Source organism: Zootermopsis nevadensis, unplaced genomic scaffold, assembly GCF_977971745.1.
Source record: "Zootermopsis nevadensis isolate Lab colony 2312 unplaced genomic scaffold, Znev_1.0 Znev_ptg000021l, whole genome shotgun sequence".
Classification (NCBI taxonomy): Eukaryota; Metazoa; Arthropoda; class Insecta; order Blattodea; family Termopsidae; genus Zootermopsis; species Zootermopsis nevadensis.
In genome coordinates, this window is record NW_028259153.1 from 13,741,309 (window position 1) to 13,760,991 (window position 19,683).

The 19,683-nt window shown below is 37.0% G+C and overlaps 2 protein-coding genes across 8 annotated transcripts; one reads left to right on the top strand and one right to left on the bottom strand.

The window, feature by feature from the left end:
- Window positions 1-1,543: 1,543 nt before the first annotated feature.
- LOC110831613 (uncharacterized) lies at window positions 1,544-13,636 on the bottom strand. 3 transcript variants are annotated; one of them, XM_022067810.2, is made up of 13 exons: window positions 13,537-13,636; window positions 12,278-12,315; window positions 11,694-11,915; window positions 10,636-10,761; window positions 9,751-9,862; window positions 8,968-9,156; window positions 8,180-8,359; window positions 7,720-7,892; window positions 6,983-7,093; window positions 6,427-6,488; window positions 6,201-6,260; window positions 3,458-3,703; window positions 1,544-2,750 (listed from the first exon to the last, which is right to left on the bottom strand). In XM_022067810.2, coding segments are annotated over exons 2-13 (2,052 nt in total). In that variant the 5' UTR covers window positions 12,280-12,315; window positions 13,537-13,636; the 3' UTR covers window positions 1,544-2,181. The 3 variants fall into 3 exon arrangements, with proteins under 3 accessions (XP_021923502.1, XP_021923501.1, XP_021923499.1); XM_022067809.2 differs by lacking the exon at window positions 13,537-13,636 and adding an exon at window positions 12,677-13,484; XM_022067807.2 differs by lacking the exon at window positions 13,537-13,636 and adding an exon at window positions 12,436-12,664.
- Window positions 13,637-13,653: 17 nt separating this feature from the next.
- LOC110831614 (RNA-binding region-containing protein 3) lies at window positions 13,654-19,598 on the top strand. Of its 5 annotated transcripts, none has more exons than XM_022067813.2 (6): window positions 13,654-13,785; window positions 14,407-14,564; window positions 15,044-15,175; window positions 16,163-16,944; window positions 17,922-18,087; window positions 19,370-19,598. In XM_022067813.2, the coding sequence occupies exons 2-6, from the start codon at window positions 14,419-14,421 to the stop codon at window positions 19,530-19,532; spliced, it is 1,389 nt and encodes a 462-aa protein (XP_021923505.1). In that variant the 5' UTR covers window positions 13,654-13,785; window positions 14,407-14,418; the 3' UTR covers window positions 19,533-19,598. The 5 variants fall into 5 exon arrangements, with proteins under 5 accessions (XP_021923505.1, XP_021923504.1, XP_021923506.1 ...); XM_022067812.2 differs by lacking the exon at window positions 13,654-13,785 and adding an exon at window positions 13,830-14,144; XM_022067814.2 differs by lacking the exon at window positions 13,654-13,785 and adding an exon at window positions 13,830-14,105.
- The last annotated feature ends 85 nt before the right edge of the window (window positions 19,599-19,683 follow it).

Genomic DNA, 19,683 nt, shown 5'->3' on the forward strand with positions numbered 1-19,683 from the left:
CACTTTTTGACTTGCTGGTTTCAAAATCGGCGTTATTCTGAATCGGCGCAAATCGAGGGTTACCTGTACTTAAAATATGTCATTATTTCATGCACGGATCAATATCCTACATGGAAAAAAAAAGAACTCAATTTGAAAGAGGCTGAATGTGTCCAGAAGTTGGTATTATCTGTGATCAATAACAGGCTCACATTTCAGTACCAGGAATCAAATTCTACTTTACCAATTCTCTTGTATCATACTGGAAACCAGCCTTTCTGTGTGAGAAACTTATGGTATAAAAGCAGTGTAGTCTCACTATCAGTGTAATTTTTAATAAAAAAAATTGTGTTCTTCTAACCTTCCATTTTGTTAGAATCTTCATTGTTGTTCTGTATTAGTTATGTCTGATACAAACATTAATAAATACCATGTATAAAAATAACTTGTTTTAATTGTTTAGATGCTGGCAGAAAGTCTCATTTCATGCTCAGCATATCTGAACTGTGTAATATCTTTTCTACACAACAAACATTACAAAACTGTTATCATACCCTGCATTAAATCACATCAATGGAAGTAGGTGTGCCATTACAATGTGTGTAATGTACTAAAATAGCATCTAACAGAATGTGTGTATATGCTGTCCCTATTTTATGTATTTTTGCACTCCATGCACTGACAAGGATTTTATTTTGTATTAATATGATATACTACTCCAATGAAAGATGGACATAGTATTTTTTATGTTTCAGCTTACATTATATATGTGACAATACTGTGAGTCTCAAGACGGCAATACAAAGTTGAAACATGTAGCCAATGTATCATTCTAATCAATCTACAGTGGAATTTGTACATAGCTGATTTGTAATATTATTGTTGTGTGTGATTCATATACTACGAGGCGCGTCCTCAAAGTAAGTTTCCCACTCGTCCCACAGCTAGCAAACCTTATATTGCGCGAAGCGACTGTGCGTACGTGATAGAGCAATGACGTAGCATGGCGCATGCACTAATGGCACCTCCCGCGTTCTCACAGTAGCATCGTTGCAGCTGTTGAAGATGGAGGTTCTTATTCCAGCTCCCGCCGACTGTGAAGTGCGGTCAGTGATAACGCTAGGCCGCACACAGCTCGACGGACAGCAAGTCTCCTGCAGGAGTTCAGCTGGGAGGTGTTTAATCATTCACCCTACAGCCCGGACCTCGCTCCCAGTGATTTCCATCTTTTCCTACACCTCAAGAAATTCCTGTCCGGTCAGCGTCAGCGTTTTGAGAATGACAGAGAGGCGGAGATGGTTGTCACACAGTGGTTCCAATCCCAGGCGGCAGACTTCTACGACACAGGTATTCAAAAGTTGGTCCCACGGTATGACCAATGTCTCAATTCTGGTGGCGAATATGTTGAAAAATAGCTGGACACTTGCTGTATCTGTTGCAATAAATATTTCCATGAAATTGTGTTTTGTTTCTGTAAACGGCCCCAGGGAAACTTACTTTGAGGATGCGCCTCGTATAATCCATTTCAATATCCTCCGGGTTGGGTCTTAGTTGACAAAACTAATTATAGTTTTGGTAAATCCTTTAATATAATACTGTTACTTTACAGCTAGCTACACAGCATATGGGTGCAGTTTGCGTATCAAGCTGCAGGGTATGCAGCATCATTACATACATAAAGAAAAGGTCACATATCACATGTACTTTACATAAAACAGAACATCATCTTCCTTTGGATTCTAAATAAAATTGAAGAGAGCAATAATTATCATTTCCAACAAAGCAAAATATATAAACTAAATACAGTAAATCACAGACAATGTGAGACTCAATGAAATCTCCAGAAACCCTATGAGAAAATATGTGAATATACTAGAGAAACAAATGCTGTTGCATTATAAAATAGCCATACTATTACTTGGGAAACCACCTGCCCTTACATTCTTCCCATATCACAGAAATTCTTCCTCTCCACCACAGCCTTAAGAGTGCTTACTGTCCAACCTGGACTTGTCATATCACAGAAGACATCTCTACAAAGCACAGAATAATAAGGAACTATGCAATAAATTCCTCACCTGGTGAGAAACAACAAAACAAACAGAATACTGATACGGAAATGTGCAACTTCTGTCTTATAAATAAAATGTAAATTCATCCAGAGCACTTCTAACTAACTAACAATAAATAAAACAATCTTCTTTAGTTCTTAGCTGTCACATGATTGAAGCCATAGTTCCCACCCATCAGGGAAGGTTGCTGCTGCTGCTGGTACTGGTAACCATCATTATAAGGAGGGGGTGGGGGTGGCTGCGAACTAAAACGAGGAGCTGTGACTTGTGGCGGCATTGGTGGTTGGAAATACTTATTGTTCCCACCTAGTAGTGGAGGTGGTCCTGGCTTTGTGCCACCAATTGAAGTAATGCTGCCTTTGCCAGCAGCGCTGCTGTAACCAGAGGACATCTGTCCATATCCAACTCCATATCCTCCCACTGAAGAACCTCCTTGAGTACTAAAATTGCGTGAAGGTTGGCCAGAGAAACGTGAGTTTCCTGAAGACTTCCCCCCAGAGCCCTGAATCCAACGGGTGCCACTTCTACTTCCACGATCCCTATCACCTCCTCGACCACCCCTTCCACCCAAATTACCATGACTGCCTGCACCACCTCGACCACCTCCACCACTATTACTGCCATGACTACCACCACCACCACCATGACTTGCACCACTACCCCCACCACTGTTGCTGCCACCCCAACGGCTGCGTCCCCCTGTAACATAAAGTATCTCTGCACTATACATTGAAATCTTATGTATTCACTGTGTTTTCAAGATCTACGCTTCAAGCGATATCACTGTGTTATGGTGGGCCAGTATGCTTACATTTAGGAGAAACTGACAGTCACCATTTTCATTGAAACTGATGTACAATTGAAACGGGTCTCACATTTACAGTACTAAATTTTGATGCTGTAGAAAACTTTTATATTCTAATTGGTGGATACAGAAGTATGTGCACTGCAGTAGGAGCAAGTATTTGAGAAACAAGCCAGAACTGCGAACTATCATTGTAATAGAAAAGGACCAAGAATATATCCTACACACCTCAAAAGATTTTAAATTCTAAGAAATAGTTTTTACTGGTTTCTTACCTTTTAGTTTTCCAACCAATATTATGTATACATCTCTCATTTCACCCATGTGTACTATAGGTTCAACATACCTCATTCTCCTTCAGTTTATCCGCATAATAATGTTAACAATAGTTACTTCCATGTTCTTCTTTCAAATTGAGAGACCAAGTTCCACACCAATTTTATCGTATAAAGACTCATTATATTAATAGAATATCAATCAGCTTGAGGACATGAAAGTCCGTGTGAATCTCTTGGGGGATTGAGGTTTCCAAGAGATGATCAATGTATAAATAGGAGTCTCTGGATCCGAGATTTTTAACAAAACACTAACATGCACTTACCTCCCCTGCCACCAAAGGCACCAGATTTTGCCATTTCTGCCATCTCACTCAGTTTTGGATTCACTACTTGATTTGCTTCTCGCAGAACTAAAATCAAGTCATTGGCATGCTTCATGTTATGTGGTGTGAAAAATGCATAAGCTGTTCCTGTCTGGTGGCTGCGCCCCGTACGTCCAATGCGATGAATGTAATCCTCAGAAGATGAAGGATAATCAAAGTTGATCACAAACTTCACATCTTCCACGTCTGCAATTAAAATGCTTGGTACCATGGAAGTGGTTACACATTCACATTAATTATTAAAATATAATATACGAAAACTCTGTTACTAAATTACTTCAGAATGGAATTCAAATTAACCATTCCTTTACTTCTGGGAGTCATCTGACTAAACAGAATATATTTCATATGATTACTTTGGCATCTACCTTGACAGAAAGTTATTTTCCATAATTTTGTTCTGCTTCTTGTGTATATTAAAAAATAATGTAAATTTTGTGATGATAAATCGAATGTGGTAAAAAATTATCCCAGAATTAAAATGTCTAATCAGTTGGCAGAAGTAAAGGAAGTGTTAGATTTCCTCCACATGCAAGTTTGTTTTTGAGGGGAGCGTTTCCAAACAAAGATAACATGGCACCCACCTTACATGAAATGGCACAGCAGGCTAAAACTACTATCATTAACATAATTTGTTAGGGTTATCAGATAAGTCTCTTCTAAACATCTGGAAAGAGGCAGTAAGGCTTCCCACGACAGGAAACAGGCTCACACCCAAAAGGCCCGGGCGATTTTGGGGCGACCTACGTTCTCCAGGCTTCAAAGCAAGCGCCGGACAAACGGAACCAAATCAGAGGCAATGCCAGACATGCAATGCTTGTTGCACGTTTATTTTATCTCGCATGTGCCTCTGAAAAAAAGAGAAGAACCAGACTGATCAATTAACATGCAGGGAAAGACAAGGTACACACATAAGATCAGGGCTGCCAACTGCACATTGCAGTGCCTTAAGGCTGCATTATGGAATAATACTGATATGACAACCCCTGTACCACATTTATGAATATTCAAAACACACTGAACAACTCCGACTTGTCTTATGCATCTTTAAACTTGACATAAATAAATGAAACTAAACAACTGGACTAAAACAAAGCATACTTCTCATGACTGCATGTAATCTGGATTTACACAATTTAGACAATACCTTGGTCACCATGGTTACATTGGGAATATGCAGCCAGCAGCACAATCATATGGGAGAATCCTCCATGATAATCCTAACCCCCACACATGAAGAGTTCAGTGACCCCAATTGTGACATCACTGGTGCCATTCACAAAAGGCAAATTCTTGCAGACATGCCAAACTGTTACTGTATTCCATTTCATATACAGTTTCCAAATGAATTCTTTGTTATCTTTCAACAATATGCACAGTTTTAATATTTATATATGAATCTAACACTGATTAAGTTAATCAGAAATGGAGAGATACATATTTGAATGCACATGAAGATGCATCCAGATCTTAGGAGGAAACTTTTAGAAAAAATATGTTATACTTTCATGCATACAGATTTTAAGTAGCATTTTATGGGAATGCTGGTAATATAACCAAATACAGCATTACAGAAGCAGCCTTGCAACACACTTTGCACTTTCCCACTTGGAACATACAAGGTACATAACATAAAGGGCATTCAGGAGGAATTCTAAAACTGTTCTTAATATTAATCTCCATTATTTATTGGATTATACAAGAGTATATTATTCACTTTAGTGAATTATTTCTGCACAATCTATGTCTTACTTGTTACTGAAAAACCTTCCAAACCAAATTCTGTAATGGAGTATCCTATTATGTTTTTAATCAACTTTTCATCACAATACTGTGACTTTCGCACAACAAATTCACAGTTAATGTCACTTCATTACACTGCTGTACTTTTTTAAACCAGGTTGCTGGTGTTGTCAAAACAAGTAATTCATCAATGACACAACAAACTGGTTTGAAAGGTACAGAATTTTAGAGAAATGACAAGAATTGTGACTATTATGTGAAAGTGGCAGTACTTTGTTGAAAAGTTTGTAAAACTAAACACTGTCACATGAACAAGAAGCACAGCCCTCCTTCATATATGCAGTCTCTACCAGTCTGTTTCTCATGGCATCCCCCATACAATATGATTTGCTGATGAAAACTCTTGGGTTACAAACCACGTCATGTTACTGAATGGTGAAAAAACCATATCTTCTGCGGAAGATATGGTTGATTCACCATTCATCAACTTCGGTCATCATGAAAGCTTCACTTTATACAAATATGATTTGTGGTTGGGAAATGTGGCATATTACAAGAGAAGTAAAGATTGAATTTTCCCCCTCCTACCCATGACTGACACACCATCATCAGTAAGTTACGATGCAGTATTGTGAAAGTACATGTGTTTTTATATTATAAGAGAGTGAGCACTAACAATCTTATAGCCAATCCAATATATTTGAATTCCTCAATACACTAAAGTAAAATCAAAACACAATCTTTAAAGTTGAAAGCAAAACATAATCTCTTGTTTACTCCAATGGATTGTGATGACAATTTTATGAATACTAAAGCTGCCTAATATTTTAAAAATATGTGGACCTGACTGACACTGTCTGTCATTCAGTCTGGATAGAACCTGTCATGTGGGACACCTGCCAGTTTCCAACAAATGCAACATTTATGTTAAAGAACTCACCCAAACCTCGAGCAGCCACATCAGTTGCAACCAAAATTGGAGCTCTGCCTGATCGGAATTCTAAAAAGAATAAATAAAATTACAATCTTCAAATGCATTAAGAGAACTATTTTGATGGAAACAACCACTAGCCAATTGTCTGTACATGATATGAACTGTTAACTTCCAGCACAATACCATAATATTTGATGCAATAAATCTAGACAATAAGTGTTCTAGTATGTACCTTGCAACACGTGATCTCGTTCTTGTTGGGTCTTGTCCCCATGTATGCTCATTGCAGACCATCTGAAACACACATTTAAGGAACCCCTTACACATAATAATTCCCCATTATTTCCCCATTTCACCTCTTTCTCTCTCCAAGAATACTTTCTAAACACCATCAGCAATTAATATAAATGTAAAAATTATGTTCTAACACATATGACTGACAATGAAAATGGACCTCATTAAACAAGCAATCTCAAACCCAAGGACCTCCAAAACTCTTTACAGAGAAACAGAAGCAAAATGCCCCTGTACTAGTATAATGCTACTATCACAAGATAACTGTCTTCTGTGTTGTAATGCTGCATAATCTGGTAAAAGTTTACCAACATTTCAGAAATCCCTGCTGCCTCCATCAACAGGGCAAATTATGGAGGAAGCAAAGACCTCTAAAACACCAGTAAACTTCTACCAGATTACACAGTGTTGCAACCCAGAAGACAGCCATCTTTGTACTCATCGCTGTGAGAACCTCAAATCCTACTAACATCACAAATTATCATAATACAAACCCATCACGACGAATGTTCCTGGTGATTTCATCCACCTTCCTCTTTGTCTCTACAAATATAATAGTCTTGTTCTCTTTCTCTGAGCCAATCTCCTGTAGCAAACGTCGGAGTCTGTAAACACAAACACAGATGCCACCATACAAGGTCATCACAAGCCAAAAAGGTGGAACTAACAAAACTGTTATAAGCCAGATTGCTCAATGTCCCAACCAGTCTCCTATTCAATGGGTACAATGGGATCTTTCTCAAGAAGTAAAGCAGCTGGAGCATGAAGCTGACCACTCAACTATATATGAACCTCTTAATAATTCAAATGCCTTGACTTTCCCAAAGGTTATCACACATATCTATTAACTGTTATTTTTGTTTGATGTTCCCATAATATTTTATATACAAATTTCATGTTCAGACTGACCTATTCAGAACACACTTGATGAGCACACTAACCGATCAGAAGAATTTAACAAAATAAGAATTTGATGTTTTTAATTCATAACAATGGCAAGGTCTGTTCTTCCATTGCAAATTTGAATTTTGTACAATAAAACAAATGAAAAAAGATTAACTGAAGCTGTTAAAATAATTATCATCAAAGTTACAGAAGTTACATTTTAAGATCAGAGACAGTGTGAAAGTATCAGAGAGGAATTACGTAATACATAAAACAGTGCACATTATGTAAATAGATAGCAATGAAGTATGAAACAGCAATAAAGTTTACAAAACTGATGACTCACTTCATCTCCTTCTCATGCTCCTGACACACATCCACAATCTGCAAGATGTTGTGATTGGCTGCGAGAGTCAAAGAGCCAATATTCAGTTGTACATAGTCTGTCAAGAAATCCTCTGCTAGACTCTGTACTTCCTTAGGCCATGTGGCAGACCACATCAGCACCTGTCGATCAGGCTGTAACATCCAGCACATGTACATCACATTATATAAAAACACATGAACGTGATTTCTTCTTTACTCTTAGTTCATTTAAAGCTCTGTCCAGTACACAGTTTATTAAGTACTGTATGGAATAAAGATTATGGGAAGGATGCAGTTAAAGCATATTTCAATGCAGTACTAAAGCCTTTATCTAGGACTGAAAAAATTCATAAAAATCTGTCTAGACAGTTGCTTTCCAGCAGTTATTATGTTAATAATCAAGCTTCCTGAAGCCATGACTGCACTGCAAAGACACTTACCCTAATCTGCTCAATGATCTTGCGTATCTGTGGTTCAAAACCCATGTCAAGCATCCTGTCTGCTTCATCTAGGACAAGGTAAGTACAACGCTTCAAGTTTGTTGTTCCTCTCTCTAAAAAGTCAATCAGACGGCCTGGGGTTGCAATACATATCTCCACGCCTCGCTCCAAATCTCGTGCCTTCAAATACAAAAACAGATGCAGATTGAGACCACAGAAAAGGAAAATAAAGTAGTACCTGTGCTTAAGCACAAACACTCATAACCTCAGCATTATGTGGAGATATGTATGGTCACTTTCATGATCTGGCCACTTTATTCCCAGCTAAAGACCCCAGGTATCCATTGGGGAAGTGGCTGTGGTGAAGAGAAATACTCCTGACTCATCAGGAAGAACTGAATCTTGGTAATCCGACTCACAGATTCCAGCACCATACAAGAAATTATTATAAAGAAGGTGCTTAGGAAAATCTCTATAAAGGTGTTCTGTAATATCTGTAACAGAACAACTCAGCACAATACTGAGAAGTATAATGATTATGACAATTCATCAACAAGAATGACAGAGGCATCTCTTTACACAGATTCACACACTATTTTATGAACTTATTTTTGATACCGGTAGACTTGCATGCTTATCTGACAACAAAAACTTTGAGGATATGTGAAGGTATATTTCTTTAAAAGACGGTATAAATGCTGAGAATGTTAAGTTGCATATTCAATTTTACCCCAAACATAAAAACTAAAACCTTCATACACAGTGTATATAGTTTAAAATAAAGTTACCTGTGGTCCTTTTGGAGCTCCTCCAAAGACGCATGTGTTTCTGACAGATGAGGATGCCCCAAAGTCAGTGGCAACTTGTTGTATCTGCTGTGCTAGCTCCCTGGTCGGAGCAAGGATCAGTGTAATAGGACCATCTCCATTCGCCAGAGGGGGCTGATTGTTGATGTGCACAATTGCAGGTAAGATGTACTGTAGAGCAAAGCTATGATTCAATATGCATCACGTCAAAGTTTTATATAGTATCAACAAATCTAAAAGTTTGTGACAATGGTGTGTTATTTAAATAAAAAGTTTTTTGGAAGTTTTCCATCGTCTAATAAAATGATGAAATTGAATGACGTTTCAGAGATGGGGCTTTATCTCCGTCTTCAGGTATACCGACTCTTTGGGCCCAATCGATAGAGCTAATCCCTATTTCCGGACAAGGCAAAAAGTGAAAGTCCCAGAATATAAGCCAATCACCACAACATACATCCGTGGGACGTAAAAAGAAAAATATTTTCCAAACAAGTATAAAACAAATATAAAAGTTAGGCACCTATGATGGAAGTAATGTAAAACCAAAGTCCAGCAAACTAAGAAGCCAAAAAACTGACAATGAGAGTAATTGAATAAAATAGGAAATTGTTGAAGATCAAATAGTTTAACGAGTGAAATGCCAAAGGCTCAAGTAAGAACAAGGACTCACAAAAGTATATAAGTATCAACACATTTAAATTCTCAAGAACACATCATTCAGTCACCATGAAAACTTCATATTTTACATGGTATGTGTGTACTTACAGCAAGTGTCTTCCCAGATCCTGTCTGTGCTATCCCAACCATATCTTTCCCACTAAGAGCTATTGGCCAGCCCTGTGCCTGGATGGCAGTGGGAGCTGAGAAGCCTTGCTTTCTGAAATTACAACTTGTTCTAGTATAGAAAATGTCAACCATTTCCCTTATAATCCTGTATTAACTAAAGGTAAAAATTTTATTGTAAATACACTACCCTGTGTTGGCTATGTTTGGCTTTTATTGACAACTGACATGGCTTGATGCCTGAGAAGATTTTGTTGAGTAAGAATTTTGTGGCTACAGATCTATCATCCCAGTTTCTTTCATTCTTAGTAATAAAATGAGCCCCTTTTTGCTAGAAAGCACCATTGCCCAATAGTTTCCTGATAGATACTACCTCTAGCAGGTTTCTTTCTTTTATAGTTATCTGCGTTTATTCACTGCAGTGCTTCTATAATGTACTTTCATCTAGTATGATTCAACAAATATCTGTGGATTATACATATTATGTAGTACTGGCTTGTTATTATTTTCAATTATTATGTTTTTTGTGTTTATGGAAAACTAAAGTGGCTCTGATAGTTTCAATAGTGAAGTGAAAGACATTTCTGAGTCCTCCAGTGACCTCTATCTCAGAAGAAAAAATTACAGGCTCAGAATGAGACCTTCCTGTTGACATACAAGTTTGACAATAGGTCGAAGTGAAGACTTCATGTCTCCCACACCATATAAAAATCTAAGCAAAGCCTAAGCTAAGTCAGCATAATAACGAAGCTGTTTATATGGAGAACATTTCCTTGTGCTATAAACTGTTCTGAAAAAATGACACTCCTATATTACTTTATTCACATTCAAAGATCATGAAAACATAACTTTTCATCACTGACTTACCGAATGCCATCCAAAACATACGCAGGAAAGTTGCCCTCCTCAAAATACTGAATTGGGTATGGAATGTCTTTTCCTTTTACTGTTACCTCCATGCTGGACCTATACTCTGCTACCTCTTGCAGGGACCTGAGAAATAAAACACATCATATGCACAAAGTCCATAGAATAAAGATACTATAGACAAGTCATTTGCAACTGTCTACAAAATTAGTCAAAGATTAAAAAAATTTGTCTTCCATCTCCAAACTGAAGTTGATGGACAACCTTCATTTTCATCCTTATCAGACGAATATAACACCTGTTTTAAATTAAACTTAAACATAACTATATCATATTTCTAAATAATCATCATACATATAATTAGTCTTTTCTTATTGAGATCTACATATGTTACTTGAAACACGTTTAGTGAAACATGGGAAATCAATTTATACCTTCAAGAAATGCAATATCTGTACTACTAATTATCTCTGTCAATAAGAGATTTTCATCTGCAATAAATAAACATCAAAATCAATGGTGAATGGTAATGAAGAATTGTAAGGAATGATTATTATTATATGTAACTTTCTAAAATATAAATTTTAAATATGTTAAGCAAACAAAAAGAAACTCTTAAACTTAATCAGTGAATGAATGATGCTGCAACCTGCTGTAATTGCAATGTCATGCTGCAGGCCTCTATTTGTCACACCAAAACCTCTTCAACAAATCATTCCTATAAATGATAAAGGACATCTGGAAACCATCCACAAGTGTGAATGAATTAATACAAGCGACACTTCTTCACCAGAATATTCCTGTTTTACAAACTCCACTCTTTTACATTTAGACACATAAAACATCCATAACCTGGACAATTACATATTTGTATGATCTGAAGCTTTCATGGTGACAAATTGCAAAAACTCTTCTTGGGCTACCAGCCGTGTAAGGTGACTTAATAAAGAAATCACCAACGTTTCGAGAACCTTCTCCATCCTCGTCCTGTGAACGTTTTCTTTATAAGTCACCTTACACAGCTGGTAGCCTGAGAAGAATTCATTATAAACACATACCTGTTTGATACATCTGGATGTGGAATATAGAAGTTTTTTGAAAATGGTTTCAGTGAACCAAGATCCCATCGTGGTTTACGAAGCTGTCCCCCAGGTTGTCTTCCTTTCAAAGTACTCCCTCCGCCGCCGCCACCGCCAAATCCACCTCCTCTACCAAATCTACCCCGTCTGTCATCCCGGAAACTGCCTCTGCGTTCACGATTTTGATCACGATCACGGAACCTGTAAATTAATAATAAGGTTGCTCAATAGACACAGATATTATGGGGCATGTAGAATTTTATTCTGCTGAACTGCATGCAAATACTGACGTTTCGTGCATAATGGTAAATTGTTGAAGTTTATATTTACATTCACATATGGATAATAAGGTTGCTCAATAGACACAGATATTATGGGGCATGCAGAATTTTGTTCTGCTGAACTGTATGCAAATACTGACGTTTCGTGCAAAATGGTAGATTGTTGAAGTTTATATTTACATTCACATTAACTCTTCCTATACAACAAATTAATAAATACGCTTATAAATGCCACTTTCATGGCATAATTGAACACTTGCTGAAAAGTAAATTCATACTTACATTTTCTGACCCCAGTATTTCCAAGAGGACCCGGGGATCTGAAAGTCAAGGCAAATTGAAAGAATCAATATTATACGGTTCGGAAATGCTACAGATCTGACTAAACATTAATGTTTCTGAACTAATTAAGAATTATTTCGTTCCGTCATGATACTAACATTCTAAGTATTTCACGACTGTGCTGTTTGCAAAATAAGCCGGCAAACGACGTCCTGTATGACTGAACTCGCCGGCACAGGTTCAATGGCGAAAGCTAAGAAATAAGATGACCGCACCAAATTCGCGAACAAAGTTGTTGAAAGTGCAGAGATAGTACCCAATTAGGAAAATAGGAACATCGATGTCGTCAATACTCTGTAACTTTTGTAAGTAGTTTTATTGACAGTTGACAGTTATTACCTACTAAATGTAAGTAACCATGAAGCAGACGATCTGAAGGTAAAGGTACGTGTTACACGATGCTTGAATATGAAGAAGATTTATTTGAGCGAAGCAATGTTGGTGTGTGTTCTGTTTGTACATTTTGTAATTGTATCGTGAAACGTCCATATGTTAAGAAAATAAACACTTAAAAAGATCCTTTCTTCACAAATTTCCTTTTATGCGTTTCTTGAGCTTAAGCTTCAAATAAAAACATGTTAATATCTGCATCTCCATGTCTGTCAGTCTAGATCATGCACCCATATACCAGTGGTCGTGAGAATCGCAAATTATAGGATTTTTCATACAATTTAGCATGGAGGTTCTCCATTCCAACCTCATGATCCTTGATTTGTTATAGTTCATAGTACATTTTGAAGTCATGAGGTGTGCCGATAGTAACGCCATAACCCATGACCTCTGTGCATGAAGCTGGTGGGGACATCATCACGATTTTGTCTATCGGAACGCATTTAATAACTCAGATTGGTTGGATGGTTTTCCATGAAATTTGGTATGCATGTTATGTCATTAGAAACAACTGCAAACTTATAATTTACAATTTCCAACACTTGGTCATACCAAGTGACGCATAACCAAAATCACGAGATGCAGCTAAAAATGTCATAATCCATGATTTTCATGTATGAGCGGAGATATGATCACATTGCCACTATCGTGGTCTTTATGCAAGAACACCAACATGACGGAATGGATTTTCAATCAATTAAATGTGGACATTATTCCATTGGTGTCTTGCCAAAGATCATACTTTATAACATCTTTCGAAAGCAAACACCAACGTCGTTGTAAATAATGTCATGATTCTCAGTGCATACGTGATGACGTTATCAAATGTAAAGGCGCCATCGTTCTTGTCATCTCCCGTGATGTTCTTCTGTAAGCATAATTGCCCTGATGATGGAGGCAGCAACGACGTCTGAAACGCTGGTTAACTTCTACCAGACTACAAGGCGCTTTAACCCAGCAGATATCTTGCACTCACCGCCATGGAAACTTCATTTATACTGAACTATGACCAGTATGATATCGGTTCTGTCATCTATCAATAGTCATACGAACTATTCGTGAGTAAACCTCAGTGATTTGTCTACGTAGATGGTAGCACAATCATGTCTGTGATAGGAATGTTGGCAAACTATGATCATGCGAAAGTTTAATTTTGGCCAATGTTCATGATTAAGCAAAACTTACAATTGAATCGACTGTTTTGTTAATAGTAATCGTTATATTTCTCTACTTTTAAATACGTATAAAGAACACGTTAGGAACTTCAGTGTAATGTATTCCAAACCTTTCCTGGCTTGCTTGGCAAGGGTTACATTGCTCACAGTATGTTTTCGCTGTAGAAAACAATGTGTAAGACCCGTAAAGACCTAGGGGAGAGGTAGGCCATGAGGTCTTTGACGTAGGTGTTGAACTGCTGGTGTGTTTTCTATAGTTTGTGGTATAAAAAGTGGAATGGAATGATCCTATAACAAATTTAACCAGAGTGAAAAAGAAGTACGTTTTATTTAAACGACCTTCCAAATAATAAATATAACTTACCCAATTTTAAAAGCACTACAGAATCCTTGTCATATTTCGCAAAGAAACAAGCAACTCATGAAAATTACTTTTATAGTGTAATCTTAGTTTACAATACTCTGGTTTTATTATGACATAACTTATTTGTGGTTTGTTTGTAGTATACAAGAAAGATGAAACCTACATCTACATTGCTTGTCCGACATTTGCCTCCAGATTTAACAAGTGATGAGAAAGAAGAACTTCTAAAGCATTTTGGGGCCGTTCAGGTTAAAATATTGTCGTCTAAGATCAAAAAGAGTAACATCTTATTTGCAAGGTGACACCAGGCAATTTATTATTTAGAATACCATGTATGCTTCTTTGTAATCCAACAGACTGCTGGAAAAATGTGTTGTAAAAATTTACTGCACTAGTTAAAAGTATTTGTTTTGAACCTGTTATAAAAGTAGTAGTTGTAGTAGTAGTATCAGTACTAACAATGATAATTATATTTTATTGTTTCTAAAGTGATCAGAAAAGGGGCAATCAAATGCTCTTTCAGAACTTCCCTACAGAAAAGCTTAAAGTTCTTAAATAAGGGACATTTGGGCTCCTGTTACACTTTTATATCCAAACCTAGCCCTTCATTTATTTTATTAACCTCACAGAAGTGAATGTCAATCTTTCTCATAAAAATTGTTGATATATTGAGACTTAATAAATGTTATATACAACCTGTATATTTGGAAATAGTTTGAAAGGAGGTCCTTACTTGTTGCTTTACAGGGAAGTTTACCTTTTATTATTATATTTCAGATTTGAATCTGAGGCAGCAGCCACTGCAGCCCTTCATAGGCTGCACCAGCTTGACATTCTGGGGTATCCACTTAGTGTTGAGTATGCCAGAGGAGTGGCTGAGCATGATTATAGCCTGGTACAGAAGCTAGAGTGAGTTTATTTTTAGCTTCATAGCCTATCTAGTCCAGTGTATGTTGATATATTTCTGTAGAATTTATCAGGCCTTAGGTTTGGAGACAGCAGGCAATGTTTATATTGCAGAAACATCAAGGAGATTCCTTGGTTCTGTACTACTTTAAAATTTGAGTTTGTACTTGAATCTTGTTTGTATATGGGTTTGGCTGAATTGGTTGAAAATAATGGTTTGCTGCCTACCATCTGGGAAACCCATAAGGGTTAGGAACTAGGAAGACTAGTCATAGAAAAGAGTAGTAGGACTTGAGGTTTTCACAGCAGAGTCTGAAGATGGATGTCTTCTGGGTTGCGCCCTGATGATGGAGGCAGCAAGGACTTCTGAAATGCCACTAAACTTCTACCAGATTACATGGCGTAACAACACAGAAGACATCTTCACTCTCATCACTGTGGGAACTTTATATCCTATTGAGCTATGACCCGTTTACTATCGATTCAGTCATCTATCAATAATCATACAAACTGTTCGTGGAGTTATCCTCAGTGCCAAGATAAATTCAAAATCACACTGTAGTTCTCCACAAACTCATAATCCTTTGAAAATGTAGCAAAGCTATAAAATATTTTAGAATGACAAGTCAAAATTACTTTCAGAGAGATTGCCTCCATTCAGATCAGAATCTTTTCTTCCCATCTCCTGTTTAAAAATGTAAATCTTGGTCTCTCACTTTTAACATAAATTGAAGATTTTAATGAGATTCCACTGTGGAGCCCTTGCCATTAGGTGGGAGACATGAAATTACCCTATATTAAAATGTGGACTAAATACATCTGGTTCAAGATGAGGTACAGTGGCAGTTGGTGAACCATAGTTATAGCATCAATGGTAGACAAAGGCATGTAGAAAAATGTGCAGTCATTCTGACAAATCTTGACACACAAATCCAGAACCTTACCTCTGCTCTAAAATGTAATCACAGACAATCATTGAAAATGTTGCAGTTTCCATGAGAGAACAGAGGAAAAGGAGAACAGCCAAAAACATTTGCAAGCATTTCTGCAAAAGCTGAATGCTTGGAATTCCACATGGAATTTTACAAACCCTCCACCTTCTCATCTGAAGTACCAGTACCCACCCCCAACAATGACCGTTCTTCATAACATATCTTGTACCTTGGCATCTGTTCCAAAATTTTACACCCAAGTTCTGCATCTCATGAACAAGATGAATTTACCATGTCCATTCCAGCCTATACCATTCCCTAAATCAGAGATGTTGTCTAGCTCTGTGCATGCAGACATGGTAGAAGAGAGTGATAATGTACCACCAGAACCAATTCAGACAGTGGAATCATCTGAAGAAGAGGAATCAGAACTTGAAAGTGATGAAGAAAGGCAGCATTTACCAACAGACATAATTCCTGCCAAACGGCCTCTGCTCCACAAACCAAAACAAGTGAAACGTCCAAAATTCATCAAGCCTGTTCATGTAGCAACTACCCCAGCTGTGAAAATTTCAAAGCCAGAAGAAGTATTTGAAAAAGTTGTTTGTGAGCCAATTCAGCACAAAATAGAGGTCAAATTTTCAATTGCAGTAGGAGATGTTGAGAAGGTGAATGAACAGGGTAGTTGCTCTTCTGGTGGTTTTGGTCTTATGTTTCCTGTAACAAAGAATGCTGATAAAGCAAAATCAGATGAGAACATAGGCATAACAGAGGAAGAGGCATCAAGAGGGACCACCATCACAGCAGAGGAACTAGAGGCCAACCGCATATCTTCTAGAGGCAAGTGTAATGTTTTGTTTTCATTTGATTTTTGAGGCAACTTGAAGACCAAGTGTTAAGTTAAGATTGACATTGGAAGGGGGAAATGGGAGGGTTGTCTCAAATAAATGAATGATCACTGATGCATCTTTCCCTGTGATGACACTGGTGGAGTCAACTTCTAATGTAGAAAAAGTCACAAGGTTGACACTGCTACTCTACAGGAAATAGGAATGGCCAGCAGAGGGCCTGCATGTTATAATGGGGCTTCAGACCATGATTAGAGCAGTCAGAAAATTTTACCTTTGCCAGAAGTGAGGGTAGGAAAAGACATATCAAAAGAAATGCACTGAATCTATCCATTAATTCAAAATGTTTTGACAGTCCATAGACTGGCAGAACCCCATTTGAGTTTCTTTTGGGACTGCTGAAAAAGTATATTATGGAATGTACAAGTATGCAGATCCAGAGTAGCTGTAATTTCTGTTTAATGTGTTTTTCTCTCTTTCATGTATTTCATCTTGCCTTCCATTATGAGTTCAGTTCAGCAATGAATGTAACAATTTTTTTAGCCTACATCCTTTCTTACAGAAAGAAACATTTGTAACATCACCATGCTGTGTTCTCTGCCTTTACACATTTTAACCAGCTGATTTACTACTAAATTTGGTGTGAACATTAAGCCATTGAAGGTCACCTCAACTTCATTCTTTTTCATTTCTTACGCTCTGTAGTAACATGGCAGACACATGTACTTATGAGATAGGAGTAATGTTAATTGAACTTTATAGGCATAAAATTATGAATGGTAATAGATCCTCACAGAGTATGTAACTTTGGTTTAATTGTTCACAGAATGGAAATAATAATAATCTAACATACAACTGCACATAATAAAAGTAACTGTCCTTAGCAAGCTTTGATCCTGTGATTATATATGCGTAAGTACTGGAAACCTATGCAGTTGGAAAGTAGGCTTTATGAGTTCTGCCTGGAAGTCTTTGTTACAGACCAGAAACATCACCCAGTATTCAGAAATTATCAACCTGGCATCCCCTCATGCCGACTGTACATAAAGAACTTGTCAAAGCAAGTTACAGAGCGTGATCTCCACTACATATATCGACGCTACCTTATACCCAACAATGATGAGCAAGGCAATATGTAAGTAATAATAGAATTTACTCTGTGATATCATTAATATAAAGAAGACATTTCTTTGTAAAGGATAGCTGTTTATGATTTCTCCATTTATTAAATTCAACAACTTGTTTTCTTGTGAACAAATTGTAATACCAAGAACAGTTGGTCATTTTTTAGAAATTTATTGAACATGCACATTTATATGTACTTGGCACATTTATGCTTCAGTTTTGAGATGTGAACTGTGTATACTAGCTCTGACAGGACAAGTCATTCTTGTTTTTGATGAATACTATCGACAGCATGCATGTTTTACACAAAAAAGAAACACAAGTGCAAAGGAGTATTCCAGTGGAATGCAGTATGCTCCAGATATGTTTATGCTATTTTCCTTACATCACTTATCTTAATTTTCATGTATTTAAGAGAGACAAATCAACTGTTGCAAAGCTATCTCAACAGGTATTGTACTGCACAGAATAAGGCATTGTTACTTTTTGTCAAATAGATATTTGATCACATGAAATGGGGGGGGGGGGGTGTTTAAAACAGAAGTTGTGGTATATTTACCAGCATTTTGTATGAGAAAAAACTGATGAAGTTAAATTTGAACACTGTGTGAAACAAAGTTTTTCTTAAACTAATGAACAAAAATGCTTGCACAACTATTATTTTTATTATTATCCCCAGAATACATAATACCTAATTTTCCTATCAAAATCCAGTAATAGTTTTGGAGATTGAAACATGTGGACAGATAATCATGACCTCCCATATATGCATTGTACGCTGTGTGGAAATAACAAAAATCAGTTATACATGACAAATTATAAACTGAGACAGCGTTAAACTATTCCACATCCACTTGCTTAATATTATTCTACCATTTTCTCATCCAGCACTAAATTTGTTCTATATGAATCAAGGACAAGAAACTGTCATTCTGACAATATCAGTAGCTATAGTGCTATTGGAGACAGAGGGTCAGTAAAAATCCATACAAAAATTATAAGGTAGAGGTAACAAATTTGGTGGTTTACTGTGTGTTTGAGCTTATTACTCTTATATATTGTGTATTTAGCTACACTGTCAGTAGTTCAAACTATATAGCATCAAATGATAGAATGAGTAATGAATGAATTGAAAAGGATGTAGAAGTTATTGTGGCCTAGTTTAAGGTACTGTCCTGGCATTTGGCTGGAGGGACTGAGAAAACCACAGTAGTTGGTCTTTGGGTCAAGTATCAACTCATCCATCTACTTTAATATAATGATCTTCATTTGTGATTTCTTTCATGACACAGGTTTGATGTGCGGCTGATGACAGAAGGGAGAATGAAAGGGCAGGCTTTCATCACACTGCAGAGCATGAAGCAAGCTGAAGCAGCACGTAAAGAAACAAATGGATATATCCTAAAGAACAAACCATTAGTTGTTCAGTTTGCAAGATCTGCTAAAACAAAATGAATTTGAGGACTTATACCATTCACTGACCTGTAACGGTTGCTACAGTAAAAACTTGATTAAAAATGATACACATTCTTCAGTCAGAATGATGGTGATCACCATCCATTAAATTTCTTCCAGTGTGGGTGATCCTGCAGCAGTCTTCTCCATT

What these genes read in the sequence shown, in the direction of transcription:
- LOC110831613 (XM_022067810.2), bottom strand. An exon ending in GATCTGGGAAGACACTTGCT is followed by an intron (nt 9,157 to 9,750) that starts GTAAGTACACAC and finishes TTTGCTCTACAG; the next exon opens with TACATCTTACCTGCAATTGT. An exon ending in TGTGGCTGCTCGAGGTTTGG is followed by an intron (nt 3,704 to 6,200) that starts GTGAGTTCTTTA and finishes TTTTAATTGCAG; the next exon opens with ACGTGGAAGATGTGAAGTTT.
- LOC110831614 (XM_022067813.2), top strand. Translation starts at nt 14,419, where the DNA reads ATGAAACCTACATCTACATTGCTTGTCCGACATTTGCCTCCAGATTTA. An exon ending in AGCCTGGTACAGAAGCTAGA is followed by an intron (nt 15,176 to 16,162) that starts GTGAGTTTATTT and finishes AAAATGTTGCAG; the next exon opens with TTTCCATGAGAGAACAGAGG. An exon ending in CAACCGCATATCTTCTAGAG is followed by an intron (nt 16,945 to 17,921) that starts GCAAGTGTAATG and finishes TCTGCCTGGAAG; the next exon opens with TCTTTGTTACAGACCAGAAA.